Genomic DNA, 18,729 nt, shown 5'->3' with positions numbered 1-18,729 from the left:
GCAAAGTAAACATTACCTGACTTGAAAATCTAAAATAAATACACTTAAAAAAATGTTAGTAATATACACACATATATATATATATATATATATATATATATATATATATATATATATATATATATATATATATATATATATATATATATATATATATATATATATATAATACTGCATTTGATCGTTCCCTCTCACCTTTCACCATAACATTCCTTGTAGTGATCAATTGCCATGTTTACATGGAGCCAAATATTCCAATTACAATCGGAATATTTGTTCAAACTGAAAAAATGTGTTCCATATAAACACCTCATTCGGAATGAACAGGCCCAAACCGAATGGAATTTCATTCCGATTCACAGGGGTGGAATATTCCTTTTCCCAAACCGATTAGAAGTAAAATTATATCATGTAAACAGGGAAGCGGAATAGTGTCTGGTTGCGTTCTTTCTGCGCATGCTCCGTACTGACGTGGTGACGTCACTCGGTGACGTAAGTAACGTCACTTGCAACATGGCTTCCAAGCACACGCACAGCGCACCCACACAACTTTTTAAATGAACGGCGTATCATTCTGAAGTTTTGTTTCCACTCGAAAAGTTAAAACAGCAGCTGATCTGACGATCGAGCTCCATGTTTTGCAACATGACGCTTTGTTTTGATTAATCTGCGCGTGTCAGACGGCAGTTGTCAAACGTCCTTTCGGAATAAAGGCAGTCACATGTAAACGCTGGATCGGAAAAGATGAAGTGACATGTAAACAGCTGATGTGAAATTTCCATTCGGAATGATTTGAATCGGTATGAATAAAAGTCAGCATGTAAACGTGGCTAGTGATAACTTCTTCGTCTGTTTTGGTTTGTCTTCTTTTCCCGTAATATCGGTTGTTGGTTTAGTGGCAGTACCTCTACCGCCCTCTGTATTGGAGGAGGACAAACTCCAACATACTTTTTTTTTTTTACTCCAACATATTAACTATCTGACTTTGATTTATGAAAAAGAGTGCCCTATAGAGGGATAGATTTTAGCTTATTGAGCAGCTGAAGGATTTTGTGATGCTAACCACAGAACAGTAATGGTTCTCATTGCTACACAGAAAAGTCTTGACTCTACAGTAAGAAAATGATACTAATGTTTTACATCATGTCACAGCGAGAACACAAAGTATGATTACAGTAAACATCAGTATATACAAAAAAGAAAAAAATAGTACAATAGTAGTAATAGTAATAGAAAAAAATAGTAATAGTAATAGTAAAGTTATAGTAAAATAGATAAATGTTCAAATTTTATGTTACGTAAAACACTTTGAATTACATGGTGTCGAATTGATACTTAGAAAGAATAGTGAATGCACTTTTACATATTATACACAAATATTGCCATATTTTGTATGAATAATTATGGCGCAAAAAAAAAAAAGCATGAGTATCAAAAGTGTTCCTTGTGTTCCTTTGCAGTTTTTATTCCTGAATATCCAAACATGCTTGTGTACGTATGTGTGTGTGTGTAAGATCTGAAAGGTGATTGAGACGCGTGGATGATATTTGGTCCCCGGAGAGACGTAAATCTGGTGCCCTATGACAGGGAGGCCCGCCCCACAATCAGCGTCTCCTAATCACCGCCACCTCTGCAGCCTTATGACGGTTCCCCCTGATTGGTTAGAATGGAAATAGAATCCATTTCTGGCCCTATAATTCTCATATGCGTCCAAACTGACCACATTTCAACACAGCAAATGTACAATGGCCCTTCAGGTAATAGCATCATTCGTTCTGTGATAATCCCTGTAACTCAAAAATCTCACCTCACCTCACATCATATTTGTACTTTTAAACACAGCGTTCAAAAGTAAATATATAGTGATATGCAAAAGTTTGGATGTACCTGATAATTTTAAAGATTTTGCTTTGTAAATCACTGATTAGAAAAAAACATTTCTGATAAAAATATCATATAGCAGATAAACACAGCTTTTTGGTAAATTAGCAATTACTGGGAAATACTGATTGCCTGCCAGCTAGACTCTAAGAATAGCACAAAAAAAAAAAAAAAAAAAAAAAAATTCCAGACTTCCCAGTGTTAAACTCTGACATTTTTTTAAAATACAGTTCGTGGCTTCCAGATGGGTTTAATTGAAAATGAGGTACTGTTTTTCCTCCTGTGTGTGTACTTTATAGTCATCACCACCTGGGCGGTATGGTCTCTCCTTTCAAACTCGGGTCCTCTACCAGAGGCCTGGGAGCTTGAGGGTTCTGCACAGGATCTTAGCTGTCCCTAGGATTGCGCTCTTCTGAACGGAGATGTCGGATGTTGTTCCTGGTATCTGTTGGAGCCATGCACCCAGCTTGGGGGTTACTGGCCCTAGTGTCCCGATCACTACTGGCACCCCTGTTGCCTTCACTCCCCACATTTTCTCCAACTCTTCCTTTAACCCTTGATATTTCACCAGCTTTTCGTGTTCTTTTTTTTCCTGATGTTGCTATCGCTCGGGATTGCTACATCTATCACTACTGCTGTGTACTGATGTTTATCCAGCACCACTATGTCAGGCTCGTTGGCCATCACCAGTTTGTCTGTCTGGATCTGGAAGTCCCACAGGATCTTGGCTCGGTTGTTCTCGATCACCCTTGGAGGTGTCGCCCACCTTGACTCTGGGGTCTCCAGTCCGTACTCGGCACAGATGTTCTTGTACACTAAGCCTGGTACCTGGTTATGTCGTTCCATGTATGCCTGGCCTGCCAGCATCTTACACCCTGCTGTGATGTGCTGGACTGTCTCAGGGGCCTCTTTGCACAGCCTGCACCTGGGGTCCTGTCTGGTGTGATAGACCCCGGTCACTATTGATCTTGTGTTTAGGGCCTGTTCTTGTGCTGCCATGATCAGTGCCTCCCTGCTGTCTTTCAGTTCGGTCTTTTCCAGCCACTGGTATGTTTTTCCCATGTCAGCTACCCCCTCAATTTGTCGGTGGTACATACAATGCAGGGGCTTGTCCTTCCGTGATATCTCCTCACGGTCCTCCTCCATACTGGGCTTCTGCTGCCTGAGGCATTCACCAATCAGGTCTTCACTGGGGGCTATCTTCATGATGTACTCTTGGAGGAATGTAGTTTCCTCCTGGATAGTGGCTCTGATTCTCACTATATATATATATATATATATATATATATATATATATATATATATATATATATATATATATATATATATATATATAAAATCACAGCCTTTGACAGTTTTTTTGTTTGCTAAAACTAAAAAGTAGCTCTTTTTTAAATGCAAAATGAATACAAGATAAATTCAAACTTGTGGATTTGTGTTTTTATTGCTCTAACATTCTTTATATCACAGTTTACAGCAGGGTTCACTAAATCCGGACCTCGGTACCACTTTCCCTGTCGTGTTTTCCACGTCTCTCTCCCCTAACACACCTGAATCAAATAATTATGTCATCAGCAACCTCTCCAGAAGCCTGATAATGGTCCTGATTATTTTGATTCAGGTGTGTTGGAGGTGGGAAACATGGAAAACACGACAGGAAAAGTGGCACCAAGGTCCGGATTTAGTGAACCCTGGTTTACAGTATGTGCAAAAATAGACAACTCACCATTTTTGTGGATCGACTGAGATAACAGTTAAAGTCAGGTGGCACTCACCAGCTGGCAAACTTTTTTAAAAATCAAAATAAGATAGTCCCATTTTCAAAGTCAGATTACACACAGTTAACTGTAAACCGTTACCAGTGAACGTTCATTCCCACATAAGATATATTTTTATAATGACTAAAATAAAATTTAAATAGTTCCAAAACTGATAGTTTCAATGACTTCAGCTTAGGGCTAGAACGAAGAACCATTACCTGACTTAAAAATACAAGATACACTTCACAAAGTGATAGTAATACTGCATTTGATAGTTCCCATTCTGTACATTCACCATAACTTTCCTAGAAGTGATCAATGATAACTTCTTCTTCGTCTGTTTTGGGTTGTCTTCTTTTTTCCATAATGTCAGTTGTCGGTTTAAGTGCATTACCTCTGCCGACCCCTGGACTGACTGGACTTTTTTTTTTTTTACTCAAGCGTATTCACCATCTGACGCCGTGCACCGAACCATGATGCCCGTACTGTGAAAGAATGATTAATTTCTAATATTTATGTTTTTTAATGACCAGAAATTGTCACTTAATGAGTCAACATTTGAATAGCTGTCCAAAAGTGACCACTGTCCCTGAAAGGATTAAAATGCGTTAATTTTTGTTTAACTTTTTTGTAATTAATCGATACCTGGGTCATAATCATAATTTAAAAAAAAGCTGTTTACTATTTTGGGTGGGTGTAAATTCTAAGTTAACATTTACTATAACCTTATGTCTTATGTGAATGAATAAAACGATCGGCCTCCCTGGTTTTTAGTCAATTCACAATACACCAAACTCAAGCCAAGAAAGTAGGGCGAGTGTCCTGCTGCGGGCATGCAGGAAGGCCGACTGGCCGGCCGTTCAAGTGTTTAACAGCCAGCACAGACCCATCTAGTCACCTTGAAAGCGTGCTGGGCCATTTTCCAATTAAAAGCTTAATGGTCCCACTTGATTCCTTGCCCTGCCCTGCTTGCTATCATCCCTTTATGTGCTTCAATAAAGCCCTCGCTCTGTTTCAATGGCCTCCATTAGGAGCATCTATACTGTTTGGATTCACTGCAGTGCGGGCCACACTTGCATGAAAAACATACAACTTAGTAGCAGATGATTTCTTGTGTTAGTTTGCATTCACGAGCCGAGCAGATAGTGAAAAGCTACTTGTTGTAATGTAAGTAAAACAACAAGCCTAATTTAGCCTTAACGACTACAAACTGGGTCACATTATCAATCGGTCTTCACATACATGGATGATAGGTCTCAAATATAAATATATTCATGTCTTTTTTGTTGTTGTTGTTATTTATCATTTTCTTCTATATATTTTTTGGGTGATATTTTAACGTATTTATATAATGAATAAATCAATTCATGAATTGATGAAATGTTGATACCAACAAAATATCAGTAAATACAATGGATTAAAACATAGATGCACTCTGGTTATGGCAACCAATAAAACTCGCAAGTTGATTTTTATTATTATTGCATCAAATCATTGCCTGCCTTTGACAAAGTTAGATGTCCAATACAATTAAACAGGATGGCTGTGAATGCTTTTCTTTCAGTGCCATTCACTGCGCCAGACATCCAATCCATTTTGACCTTTAGTTGTTGATTGAAAACTGTTATTGTTATTAGGGTTCGAGCACCAAGTGGTGAGAGAGCCCTATTTAGATGGGGATTTGCAAGGCAAAGTCCCATATAGTAAAATTCATTTTTTTCTTTTGAATGGTGTTTCTTCGGCGCACCGCACAGCCCAAACTGTTAGACCAAATGTAACCATTCAAATATCAAAATGCCCAGAATTTTCGCGCGACACAGGGAATTTTCAAACAACCCCCTAAAAAAATTTCAGTTCGCCCATAAACGCAGGCTTTTGGAAAAAAAAAAAAAAATTTAAACGCTACTTGTCTGCCAATTTTTGACTAAATCCCATAATTTACACATCGAAAATTCCATGGCAGTAAGGGGCATAAAGGTTGTATACATAATTTGTCAATTTGCGATTCACCCAAAATTCGCCAAAAACTGTCCCATTCATTTCTAATGGGATAACATTGACAGCCATGTTCGTCCAAATTTCCCATTCATTTTCAATGGAAGGAAAACACTGGTCCTTGTAATTTTTGACCATTTACCATGACAGCCCATTGACATTCAACTGGCACCCAAGTAGCCGATGCCATTGACAGGCATGCACATCCATTCCATTGACGGCCATGTACGTTCGAATTTCCCATTCATTTTCAATGGCAGAAAAACCTGTGTGGTTGTGATTTTTGACCAAAAACTTACTGTTTCAGCCCATTGACATTCAGCTGGCACCCATGTAAGTCGATGCCATTGACAGCCATGCAACAGGACATATCCCCGAAATGTCCCCAAATAATCAGGAAGTGCCCTGACATCAACAGTATGTGTCCCTAAATTTCCCCAAATCAACAGGAAGTGACCTGATGTCCACAGAACATGTCCCCCAAATGTCTCCAAATCAACAGGAAGTGATCCGATATCAACAGGACATGTCCGCCAAATGTCCCCAAATCAACAGAAAATGACTTGATAGATCTCTATCTACCACAGCAAAGCCACATCGTAATTTCTCCAGAAATTGCCATTTCTATTGCAATTAATCGTATTATTGCAAAATTAGTCAATAGATGAATCTATTTAATCCATCTATTAATCATTAAAAAAAATTGATTAATCACAGTTTTCTTTAATGAATCATATATTTTTAAGTAATCTGATCGATTAATTAGTCTATTTGTAACTTATTCACTGCCAATGATCAATTTTCAGAGTCATTGATGGCGCCTGACATCTAATCAGTGGCGGTTTTAGTGCTGGGGCCACAGGGGCACTGGCCCCACCTCTAATTTGCATGGCCCCTGAAATGCTCCTGTTCCCATATTAGCATAGCACATGGCAATCGGTGAATCCTTCTTTTCTGAAGTGAGAGAGAATGAGATAATGCTGTTTCTAGAGTATGTTAAATATTAATGCTGTTTAAAATGGCTTTTCATAAAAGTGATTAAAATTATTGTTCCATGTATTTTATCCTTACTTGCACACAGCATGATTAATACAAATTATTAAAAACTTTACACTTCCGTGAACTTTGCCCCCCGATCAGATGCAAATTTATACAAAAATGATGTCAATCGTTTGTGCTACGTTTGTGCTTGTTTGTGCTGTAAAAAGTTTAGTTTGTGTTGCCATCGTTTTTTATATATGTACAACTCCTTCCTAGGTCAATCTGAGGTCAATCAGCCCCTATTGTGGTTGGAAATGGCTAAAATTGGTGTCAATCGTTTGTGCTTTGTTTGTGCATCCTAATGGGTTAAGTCCGACTTGAGTGGCGCATTATGATACAAATCGCTGCGGGTGACGTTATCACTTGAAATCAATTTCTCAATATCTATATAATGACAGCAGCACAAACAAATATTTTACAGCACAAATGAGCACAAACCTAGCAAAAATGAATGGCACCATTGTGGTTCCGTTCCGCCGTAGATGGGGGCTGCGTGACATCATTAGCACAAATTAAAAGCATAGATTTCTCGGCTGCAACTTGTTCAAAATGCTGCTGCTCGATTTTTAACAGGTACACCTAGACGTGAGCATATTACCCCCGTGCTATCATCACTCCACTGGCTTCCAGTCCATTTTAGAATTGATTTCAAACTTTTACTGTTTGTTTTTAATTCTATTTATGGCCAGGCTCCATCATATCTATCGGAAATTTTAACTTTTCGTAACTCTGGCAAAACTCTTCGCTCGACCGGCCAGCTTGTTTTAGATGTTCCGAGGTCAAAACTTAAACAGTGGGGAGACCGATCCTTTGCGGTTGCTGCCCCCAGGCTGTGGAACAGCCTTCCCTCCGAAATCCGCACCACCACGGATGTAGGTCTTTTTAAGTCTCGGCTAAAAACGCACCTTTTTAGACTCGCCTTTTACAAAGATTAGGATAGCCTGGTTTTATTAGCTTAAGGACTTTTTTTTATGTTTTTCGATTTTATCGGTTTTATTGTTTTACTTGCTGGACTTTTATTGTGATGCGCTCTTTGTTTTACTTTATTTTTTAAATGTCATTGTATAATATTTTCCTGCCTTTTATTTATCTTGAGCCATGTTTTGTTGTAAAGCACTTTGAGGGCCTTTCGGGTTTTTGTAAAGGGCTATATAAATAAATTTGATTTGATTTTGATTTTAGTATCTACAAAACCGTTGTGGCACAAACAATACATTTTACAGCAACAACAATTGACAACATTTTTAGCCATTTTTAATCAAAATGGGGGAGTGGTTGACCTTGTCTTGACTTATAAAAGAATTGTAAATATCACAAAAAAAACCATAGCAGCACAAACGATACATTTTACTGCACAAACAAGCACAAACGTAGCACAAACGATTGCCATTGTTTTTATATAAGTGTATATAAGTGGGCCTTGAGGGCTACATGTGGCCCCTTCTTCGACCCTGTTTCAGAGAAATCCTAGAACCAAGACTGCATGTAAACCAATTTGATTTCGCTAGAATGATTAATTTCTATAATTAGCTGACATCTTAATCGCAAAATTAGTTGGCCGATTAGTCTGTTTGATTCATTCACTCTCAATGATCATATACCAGTGCAGTGACACCGATAGATTTCCAATCCATTTTTAACTGGGGAGGCTGGTGGTTTATTCATAGATTTCATAGATTAATTGCAAAATTAGTAGACAGATTAATTCTTTCAGTGCCATTGATGACAAGAGATATCCAATTATGTGGCGTCCAAACATATTTATGCTGTGAATTGAAATGAGTTTGTTACTAGAAGTCGTCAAGTTCATAGAACTGTTTACAGAGGTGGGTAGTAGTAACGCGTTACATTTACTCCATTACATTTACTTGAGTAAGTTTTTGAGAAAAATGTACTTCTAAGAGTAGTTTTACTAAGCCATACTTTTTACTTTTACTTGACTAGGTTTGTGACGAAGAAATGCTATTCTTACCCTCCTACTTTGGGCTACACTAATTGTTACATTTTCCCGCTTTATTCTACATATTAGATTTTTGCCAGAGACGTCAACAGTGGCTCAACCAGTTTCACCAATGAGATGTGGCAATACTAATCATATGACTCCATTATACCAATCAGACTCAAGCTTGCTGTTCTATGATCATGCCAGCCCGTTCCATCACATTATGTCTTTAAAGCACCGTAAAAATTAAGTATTTGACATCAACATGACTTGAAAGCGCAGATTTTATTCTCTCTCCCAGTTTTTATTTGGCAGAGATTGACCACGGAAAACCATAGATGTAATCCTTTTAGTTTCATAATAGAAAATGTTTTCTCCACTTGAGGGCACTCATGCTCTTTTGATGAATAATGCTAATTTCTGTAGATTTTTTTTTCTCCCCGGAATTCAATGTTTTTTTGTTGTTGTATTTCTTTGACCTAGTGTGGTTATGTAATATGTTATAGTACAGTATACTAAAAACAACAGTTCATATAGATAACTTTGTGCTGAGAAAAAAAAAATTGTATTAAAAAAAAACAACATCATAAGTAGTCACTCACAATGTTACCCATTACTTGAGTTATCTTTTCACGAAAAACTTTTTTTCACTTGTATTTCAGTACATTGTTTTGATGACTACTTTTACTTGAGTCTTATTATTCAGAAGTAATGCTACTCTTACTTGAGTAAAATATTTGGCTACTTTATACCCACCTCTGATTGTACCTCTGATTGTATAGCAGATAATGAACAAATGCTTCCCACATAAAATAGATTGAAAGTCATGACAGCAGATGGGTTCATCTATATTGAATTCATTGATTAATCACAAAATTATTGATTTAATCATAGTTTTCTTCTATGAATAATATATATTTTAATTAATGTAATAATCTATTTTTAACTCATTCATGTGTTTATCACCAGTAGACGTCCAATTAATTTGACGTGGACATTCCTTAATTTGCTCCCATCTCCTATTTTAAATGGCCTGGAGAGTGCCGTCAATGGCAACCAATAAAAACATCAATTAATTTTTTTTTTTTTTTTTAGAAAAAAGAAAAGATTAATGATAATTCACTTTTTTTATTTTTATTTTTTTTACATTAGTTCATATTGTATTAGTCTGATTAGTAACTCTTTACTAATGGTAACTCATTCACTGACTTTGCATGTTTCGAAGTCATGACCACGATAGACGTCCAATCTATTTAGACTGGTAAGAATTTATACACGCAAATTAGACTCATCGCATATAGTTGGCAGATTAATTGACTAAAATTATCAATTAATCGCAACATTAGTCGACAGATTAAATAATTGTTAATTATGACTGACTTTGCCCACATCTCGGTCACGTGCAGGATTGTGAGGTGGGCGTGTGTTGAAAGTTGCCCCCCATGCACGCACGTGCGGACGCCCTCCCGTGCAAGTCCCGGTCCCCCACATTTCTCATCCCTTTTCCTCTTATGGTCGGAAGGCGACGTCAACGATGAACGGCTACGGCTCTCCGTACTTGTACGTGGGCGCGCCGGTGTCCCAGCCGCCACGGGCGCCTTTGCAGCGTACTCCCAAGTGCGCTCGCTGCCGCAACCATGGAGTGCTGTCGTGGCTGAAGGGCCACAAGAGGTACTGCCGCTTCAAGGACTGCGCTTGCGACAAGTGCATCCTCATCATCGAGAGGCAGAGGGTGATGGCCGCGCAGGTGGCCTTGCGCCGGCAGCAGGCCAACGAGAGCCTGGACAGCCTCATCCCGGAGGCCCTCAGGGTCGTGCCCGCAGACGGGACTGCGGGGCCGGCCCCTACGGCGACAGCGGCTGCGGTCGCAGCCGGGGAGCCCGAAGCCAGATGGAAAAGTGCCGAGGAAAGACGAGGTGCATGGTCTCACTTTTTTTCGGAATTCAACCCGCTTTATAATCATTTTTCAACAGTTCCCTTAAATTTCTCCGTTTTAAAAAATTATTCCGCATAAATTTGGACACTTTGATTCTAATTCAGTTTTTTTTAGAGGTGTTGTTTTGTAGAACTCAAAGTTGAGGATGACAAAAAAAGAAGGGACTCTCAAAATACATTTTCAATAAAAAATAAAGCATCATATTTTGCCTTATTCAATAATACCTATCTCAAATGTCTGTAAGTAATGTCTACACGAGGCAACTATACAACGAAAAAGTACTGTAGGATTCTAAAAGTTGGTATCTTTATTTCAATGGGAAATGGTTAACATTTTCGTGTTTCTCAAATAAATACACAAACGATTTCTGTAATGGTTAATATTGCTATTTTGCAAACAAAATACTTCCCTTTTCTAACAAATAATTGGAACAATTATTACATTTTATGTAAAATAATCAATTTGGATTTAATTCGAGTAGTTCATGCTTAAAAATATATATAGTTGTGTTCAAAATTACTTAACCCCTATTATGCAGTGTAATGTTGTAGTATGACTTTTTAAAAATCCTATACATAATCACATCAAATTAAGACTTGTAAAATTAAAAATTGCCTCTATCTATAACACTCAAGTCCTTATTCGATTTGTTTTTTAATGAGACCAAAATAAATGTCAAGACTTGCAACACCATAAGGCAGTGGGGATTGAATAATTTTATTATAATAAGAATTTTACATTAAACACAATTGTATATGTAAAAAAAGACAGTGTCGTATTTGACACATGCCAATTTGGGTAAGGCTTATGTGGAAAATGCTGTATGTTGTTACATATACGGTATCATTTACGCTAAACTGTGGGAAAAAATTAAATCAGGGTAGAATATTAAATAAATAATCGTGTTTGTTATTGTAAAACTAGAGCTGTTGTTTTTTATGTCACTCTCGTATAATTCTGATGCCGGCCTTATTATGACAAACGGGTATATGATTACAGTATATGGTTATGAAGCAACCACAAAGAAAAATTAAGTCGTTTAAAGTATTACATGTTTTCCCTTCTGGGGTGTACGTAGGGCCTGGATTATTTAAATAAACTTAATTCGTTCAAGTCATGGACACTTGACAAGCTGATTTTCACCTGTTTAATTCATCAAATACATACAATAATTGCACATCTTATTTGATACTGATTATTATCTAATTAGTTGTTATTAACGGCGATACACGCCCAAATCACTTGAATTGGGAATTAGCGAATGAACGAAACCCTCCCAGTTCAAATGGATTGGACGTCACTATAGGATAAACTAACTTAAATTCATAGCAGAAGGAGGATTGGACGTATATTCTTGTCGATGGCACTAAAACAGTTACTATTTATCCACTCATTTTTTTGTATTTATAAAACAAATGGAGTTTGTATTGCATTCCAAAAGACTAAAACTGATAACAACCAGAGGTGAAAATGATAAAGTTGTTTACATATTTCTCGCCACCAAGATAAAATGTTGCCTGGCAACAAGTCCTGTTATGGCACAATAAGCATTTGGACTACTAGAAAAACGCTGTCTAAATATAAATTATTATAATGGGTGAAATATGTCCAAACTTCTAGTGTGCCTGCATGCGTAAGAAATATGTATAGTAAAAATACATGATTAATATATAGGACAGGTAGGATAGGTAACAAAAAATACATTGCTATATTATAGTTCAACATATACAATATACTTTATATAATTTTTTAAAAAACGAAATGTATGTAGAGTTTAAAAATCTTTTGGATTAAATACAATATGTAACCACGTTTTTTTGTTCAGTTTTTGCTATGCAAACTTCATAAATATAAATAAGATATTTAATAAGAAAAAAGAATCACACTTAAAGCTTTTTGGGCAAGTTGAGCATCGACCGCAATGTACGCTAAATCGATCTCAAATGATGATGCAAAACATGTAGACAGACAACATAGAAATACTCCTAAAAAACAATGCTCCTGTTTTACAGAAAGTCCCGAGGACGCAAGCGGGGAGATGTCCGGTGCGGAGACGGGGGGCAGCCCCAGTGAACGGGATCGTGACCAGGCCAGCTCCCCTGAGGGTTCCAAACCAAACTCTTGCTACACTCCAGAGCCCTCGGACAGCCACCCAGAAGAGAAAGAGGCCAGGGCCGAGAGCCCCCACAAGAGCCCCGCCAGTCCTGGGGGGCGGGCAGTGCTCATCGAGGGTCTGGCCAGTTCCATTAACCTACCATTAGGTCTCAGAGCCAACCGCCCGCCCTTGGAAGTTCTCAAGAAGATCTTCCCGGGCCACAAGGCCCCCGTTCTGGAGCTCATCCTACGTGGCTGTGGGGGGGACCTGGTGGGTGCCATTGAGGTGCTGCTGTCCAGCCGGGGTCCGGAAGGGGGTACGCACCCACACGCTGAGCCGCACCCGGACCCCCTAGCGCTCCCACCCAGCGGGCACCCCTTCGAGCACAACCTGGGCTCCTACCACCCGGTGACATCTTCCGCCAAGTGGTCAGTGGGTTCCGCTTTCAGGGTGCCAGACTCGCTGCGTTTCACGTCCGAGACGCCCACCCTGGGGGTCCCATTGCAGCACCCACGCTACCCGTTAGTGTTGCGCAACTCTCTGAGCCGGGGTCCGGGTGGTGCCCTGATGCACAATGATGTGACCCTGTGGAACACCATGGCCCTGCAACAGCAGTACCAACTGCGCTCAGCCGCCGCTCAATACGTGTCGCCCTTCGGCCCGGGTGCCACTCCCGGGGGCTCCGTCTTCCGGGGGGCCTCGCTGCTACATCAACACCACCCTAGAGTCAGCGAGGAGCCGCGTGGCAGCATTCAGGAGGGGGAGGGCTGCGGGCCCGGGGCCAAGGGAGCCTTGTATTCGCCTGACGAGGACTACGAGGAACGCTCGGACTCGGCTGATTCGCGGATCATGAACTCATCCGGCTAGAACTGCCCCCACAAACGACAGTGAGCACCACTCTTGAATGTACACACTTTTACGTCTACTTCCTATTAGCATGTTGTCAAGATTGTGAGCATGTGTTGAGTGTGACTAATAAAAGAAAATTGGATGAAATACAAACTGTCAAATTTGTTTTATTGCTCAGCCACGAAAATGAATGTCACAATTCTAGATTCTTAATTTGACTACAAATGGTGATGAAACACATGCAGACAGACAGACAAAATAGATATGCAAATTCCATCCATATGAAATTATTAGCTGCCATTTACAGTGATAAATATCCAATTCATTTCGACTGAAATGGACTGGCTGACAGCAATAAAATGAGGACCAGTATCGACAAGTTTCCTGAACGAAATATGGGGCAAATTTCTGCTTCGAACTTCCGGTTTACAAAAAACCTCACGAGTTGCGGTTGAAGCTAGCAGTGTGTTGACAAAGTTAAAACTGCAAAATCAAACCAGAGGAACCCACCGAATCTCCAAAAATGGACTCAGCATGATGTAGATGAGATTGTATGATTGTTCTTATCACTTTGTTGATCATTCATGGACAAAATCATAACAACCTGTCAGCCTGTGTTGACGTGAGGTATAGATTAATACGCCGGCCACTTGAGTGACCAAAATGAGGTGAAATTACAAATTATATTACATTTGCCGAATGCAACAGGGCTGACACGGATTTTGTTGTTACAAAGAAATGCTACAAGGTATGTACATATAAACAAAAATAGTATGAAATTCTTTTTTATTGCAGATATTGATCGCAATAAAACATTTAGACAACATGACTGAATTTCTTATTTTATTTAAAACAATTGGTGCATGTGCAAAACAGGTCAATGAATCACAATTTATAAAATTATTGGAAAAATAGCATACGAGAATGTGATATCAGACAGCAGAGCTTCAGAGCCTCGCCAAACTTTCACCCGACATTGCGGCCTCCAGACGGGCTTCCTCCCGCTGTCGTCGATAATTCTAGCTCCAATAGTGTATCTTAAAGTTGCTGCAGTTAAAAAGCTCGTAGCTGGATCTCGGGATCGAGCTGAAGGTCCGCCGTGAGGCGAGCCACCGCCTCCGGCCCCAGCCTCTCGGCCGCCCCCGCATACAACGACATAGTCTCAATATACAGTATGTCCATCAAAGTACAGTAAGTGTTGCTGTGAGGCACATCAACTTATCTTCCCTTGTCTAACAGCGTTTTCCACTTGTAAACAAACTTACAAAAAACTTGTAACGCTTGCGTTTATGCTTTGACATAATTGTGCCATCTACACGTACTGATTAGCAACAGGCTAGCAGCAGATACAGTAGTTGTAGTAATATTAAGATCATTATAATTACAATCATCATCGTAATAACAATATCAAGGCAACAAGTGCTTTCATATGCAAGATTTTAGTTTTAGTATTTTTTGAGCACCGGACACATGAAAATGCAGGGATAGGAAGACCATACCTTCCATAACACAGCGGCAACATGGCTACAAAAACACCCGGTCTTTGTGGTGGCACGAGCTTGGTTCCACATATGCCTTCATGAACATGTTGCCCCTGTCGTGATGATGGCAGATGGATGCGATATTTCCAAATTTTTAAGGGATTTTGATGAGTAATGTTATTCCAGCTCCACTGTTGTTTTGGATGGAGAAATTCTAAAACGGAAGTTACTTGCAGACATAAGGAAGTAAAGTGGATGTACCTCGAAAACTTGTCTATGAACCTACCTTTATTTTTATGTATGTACTGTATGCATGTATCCTGTATGTATCTATATTATCTATATACTGTAAGCCTACAATAAAAATGACTAAGTTGGCTACAAATACTGTACATAATGAGCCTGCATGATTATATGTTTATTTTTCCTGCAGTGCATCCTATAGCGAATGACGCACCACGTGACCACTGTAATACGATGCCGCCTTAATTTTAACTTCATTACAATATTAATGAATGAAGAACGTTTGTGTCATGTTTGTCCTCCTACAGAAACCATATTAAAACAAAAAACATATATTTCCCTCATCCACCTTTTTTAAATTTTCAAACATTTTTGAAAAAGCTCCCGGAAGCCACTAAGGTAGCGCGAATGAGCAGCATGCAGCTCTAGAGGCGCGGGTTGCTGACTCCCAGTTAAGTGGTATTAAATGGAAGTAAAAGGCACCCACAGGATGTGACATCCCTGCCATTTAACTTTGTTCTTCTCCAACTATTGGCAACGTGACACAGAAGATGAAAGAGCATCTAAAAATAAAACAAGATTTTTAAAAAACTGATAATCAACTTTGAAATGATATAAAATATGGTGTGTTTCTTATTAATATCATATCATACTTACACATATTTAACTCATTGGCTGCCACTAACAGCAATAGGAGTCCAATCAATTTTAATGGGAGGCGTGGTAGTGGGTGATCATGATTCAGTGTTACTGACTGCAGTAGGGCATCCAAGCCATTTTGAATGGGAGGTTTGACAGCGATTGCAATGGTAGTCAATGAGTTTAGCAACATTTTCATAGCCTTTAATAGGGCACTCATTTAAATACTATGAACTTCAAGAAATTTACCATCGAGTGTTACACTGGTCCACATAATTTTGCAAAATATTTCCTCAGATATATAAATGGCTAAATAGTACCTGCTGTGGTGACATGGAATGGAAAATAAAAGATTTTAGTGCTGGATGGCTAAAGTATGAACAGTACTTATTCAGCGCATTTTATCTGCATGGTTACCATGCTCAAAGCGCTTTACATTAGCACACATTTACCTGTTCACACACACATTCACACACCAATGCTGCCATGCAAGGCGCTGGGTTGACAACCCATTGGAGGCAAATCAGGGTTCAGTGCCTTGCCCAAGGGCACTTCGACAGTGGGCAGTCATAGCTGGGATTCAAACTGCAGACCCTTTGGTCCAAGGACAACTCCAACTACCAACTGCGCCATGGCCAAGATAATGTTAGATATTACAATGATACATTGGTGTAACTATTTAATATCAGTTTGACAATACAGATACAGTGTATCACAAAAGTGAGTACACCCCTCGCATTTCAGAAGATATTTAACTATATCTTTTCATGGGATAACACTGACAAAATCACACTTTGACATAATGAAAAGTAGTCTGTGTGCAGCTTATATAATAGAATTAATTTTTTTTTTCACCTCAAAATAACTCAAAATATAGCCATTAATATCTAAACCCCTGGTAACAAAAGTGTGTACACCGCATGGGAACTACGTACATCCCTAAATGTCCAAATTGAGTACTGCTTGTCATTTTCCCTCCAAAATATCATGTGATTCGTTACAGGAGTGCTGTCAGCATTGCTGCAGAGATTGAAGAGGTGGGGGGGTCATTCCCACCACCATGTTTGACTGTAGGCATGACACACTTATCTTTGTACTCCTCACCTGGTCGCCGCCACACATGCTTGAGACCATCGGAACCAAACAAATTAATCTTCGTCTCATCAGACCACAGGACATGGTTCCAGTAATCCATGTGCTTTGTTGACATGTCTTCACCAAATGGAAGCATCTTCTGAAGACGGTAGACAAGAAAGCCCGCCCGTCACATCAGACTATAGGACAGGATTCCAGTAATCGATGTGCTTTGTTGACATGGCTTTATCAAACTGTTTGTGGGCTTTCTTGTGTACCGTCCTCAGAAGAGGCTTCCTCCTGCGGTGACAGCCATGCACACCAATTTGATGTACAGTGCGGCGTATGGTCTGAGAATTAACAGGCTGACCCCCAACCTCTTCAATCTCTCCAGCAATGCTGACAGCACTCCTGTAACGAGTCACATGATATTTTGGAGGGAAAATGACAAGCAGTTCTCAATTTAGACATTTAGGGATGTACGTAGTTCCCATGCGGTGTACTCACTTTTGTTGCCAGGAGTTTAGATATTAATGGCTATATATTGAGTTATTTTGAGGGGAAAATAAATTAACTCTATTATATAAGCTGCACACAGACTACTTTTCATAGTATCAAAAGTGTCATTTTGTAAGTGTTGTCCCATGAAAAGATATACTTAAATATTTGCAGAAATGCGAGGGGTGTACTCACTTTTGTAGTGTGTTCCACCGCTTATGAAATTTGTCTAGATAAAAGCATTATGTCCACTTTCAAAACACCAAGGATTCATGCATTACACAGAAAACACCATTTTATGTCAAAACTCTTGCTTAGAAGATTATATTCTGAAATGGTAGACAGTTTTTTAGTTTGATATTGTTTCTCAGAAATAACCATTTCCATAGCAATACATTTTTTAGTTTAACATTTCGGCCAGATACTGTATCTCAAATTTTACAGCCAAATTACACTTTTGAGCTCATTTTTCCTTTTTAGTGAACCAAATTTAGTAAGTGCTCGTCAGTGTTGTTAATCACGGCGTTACAATATAACGGTGTTACTAACGGCGTTATTTTTTTCAGTAGTGGGTAATCTAATTAATTATTTTTCTCATCTTGGCAACGCCGTTACCGTTACTGAGGACGGAAAGGCATGCGTTACTATGCGTTACTATATTGGTCGAAAAGTCTGAGGGAGACGGACTCACCGAGACGACAGAGCAGAGCAGGAGTGGGGAGGAGGCAAGAAAGTTGTGACGCCGAGCAAACGTGATGCTAGGTAGCTCCATTAGGACATGTTGTAGCCGATAGCCGACAAACTACGCCCGCATGTTATGGTAGATATGGTAGACATGGTAGATATCACATGTACTGTATATAGCTATAACTAGATGCAAAATGACAGACATGGCACTAAATGCGTTAGTAGACAGCCGCCATCTTAAAGCAGTAGACTTTTTAGGACGGCTCTGTTGTAGAGAACCTTCCTAGCGAACCTAAGTAACTTTTTATCTAAAATGCTTCTAAATCGGCAAAATCTTGACTTGAATCTATCTTTAAATGATGAAACAGTTTTAAAACTTTCATATGTCGAAAGTAGAGAGAAGGGAACTAATGCAATAATGGGAGCAATTTTAACAACTTTTAACAGTTGATTCAGGGTAAAGGGTAAATTAGGGTAAAGAATTGGGCTTGGGCCAATTGTACCAAAAACCTTCACAAAAAACTTCACATGGTGTGGCCAGTGTGTTTTTTCTTTTTTTGTTTTTGTTTTTTTTTTGAGAAAAAAAAATATATATATATATCACCAAT

At 39.1% G+C, this 18,729-nt stretch overlaps 1 protein-coding gene across 1 annotated transcript; it reads left to right on the top strand.

Annotated features, from left to right (window-relative positions):
• Positions 1 to 1,739: 1,739 nt before the first annotated feature.
• On the top strand, positions 1,740 to 15,432 carry dmrt3a (doublesex and mab-3 related transcription factor 3a). Its single transcript, XM_057831067.1, has 3 exons — positions 1,740 to 1,757; positions 10,026 to 10,535; positions 12,568 to 15,432. The coding sequence occupies exons 2-3, from the start codon at positions 10,154 to 10,156 to the stop codon at positions 13,515 to 13,517; spliced, it is 1,332 nt and encodes a 443-aa protein (XP_057687050.1). The 5' UTR covers positions 1,740 to 1,757; positions 10,026 to 10,153; the 3' UTR covers positions 13,518 to 15,432.
• Positions 15,433 to 18,729: the final 3,297 nt, after the last annotated feature.

The sequence above is a fragment of the Corythoichthys intestinalis genome, chromosome 3 (genome assembly GCF_030265065.1).
Source record: "Corythoichthys intestinalis isolate RoL2023-P3 chromosome 3, ASM3026506v1, whole genome shotgun sequence".
NCBI lineage: Eukaryota > Metazoa > Chordata > Actinopteri > Syngnathiformes > Syngnathidae > Corythoichthys > Corythoichthys intestinalis.
This window is presented reverse-complemented; position numbering and strand designations above follow the sequence as displayed.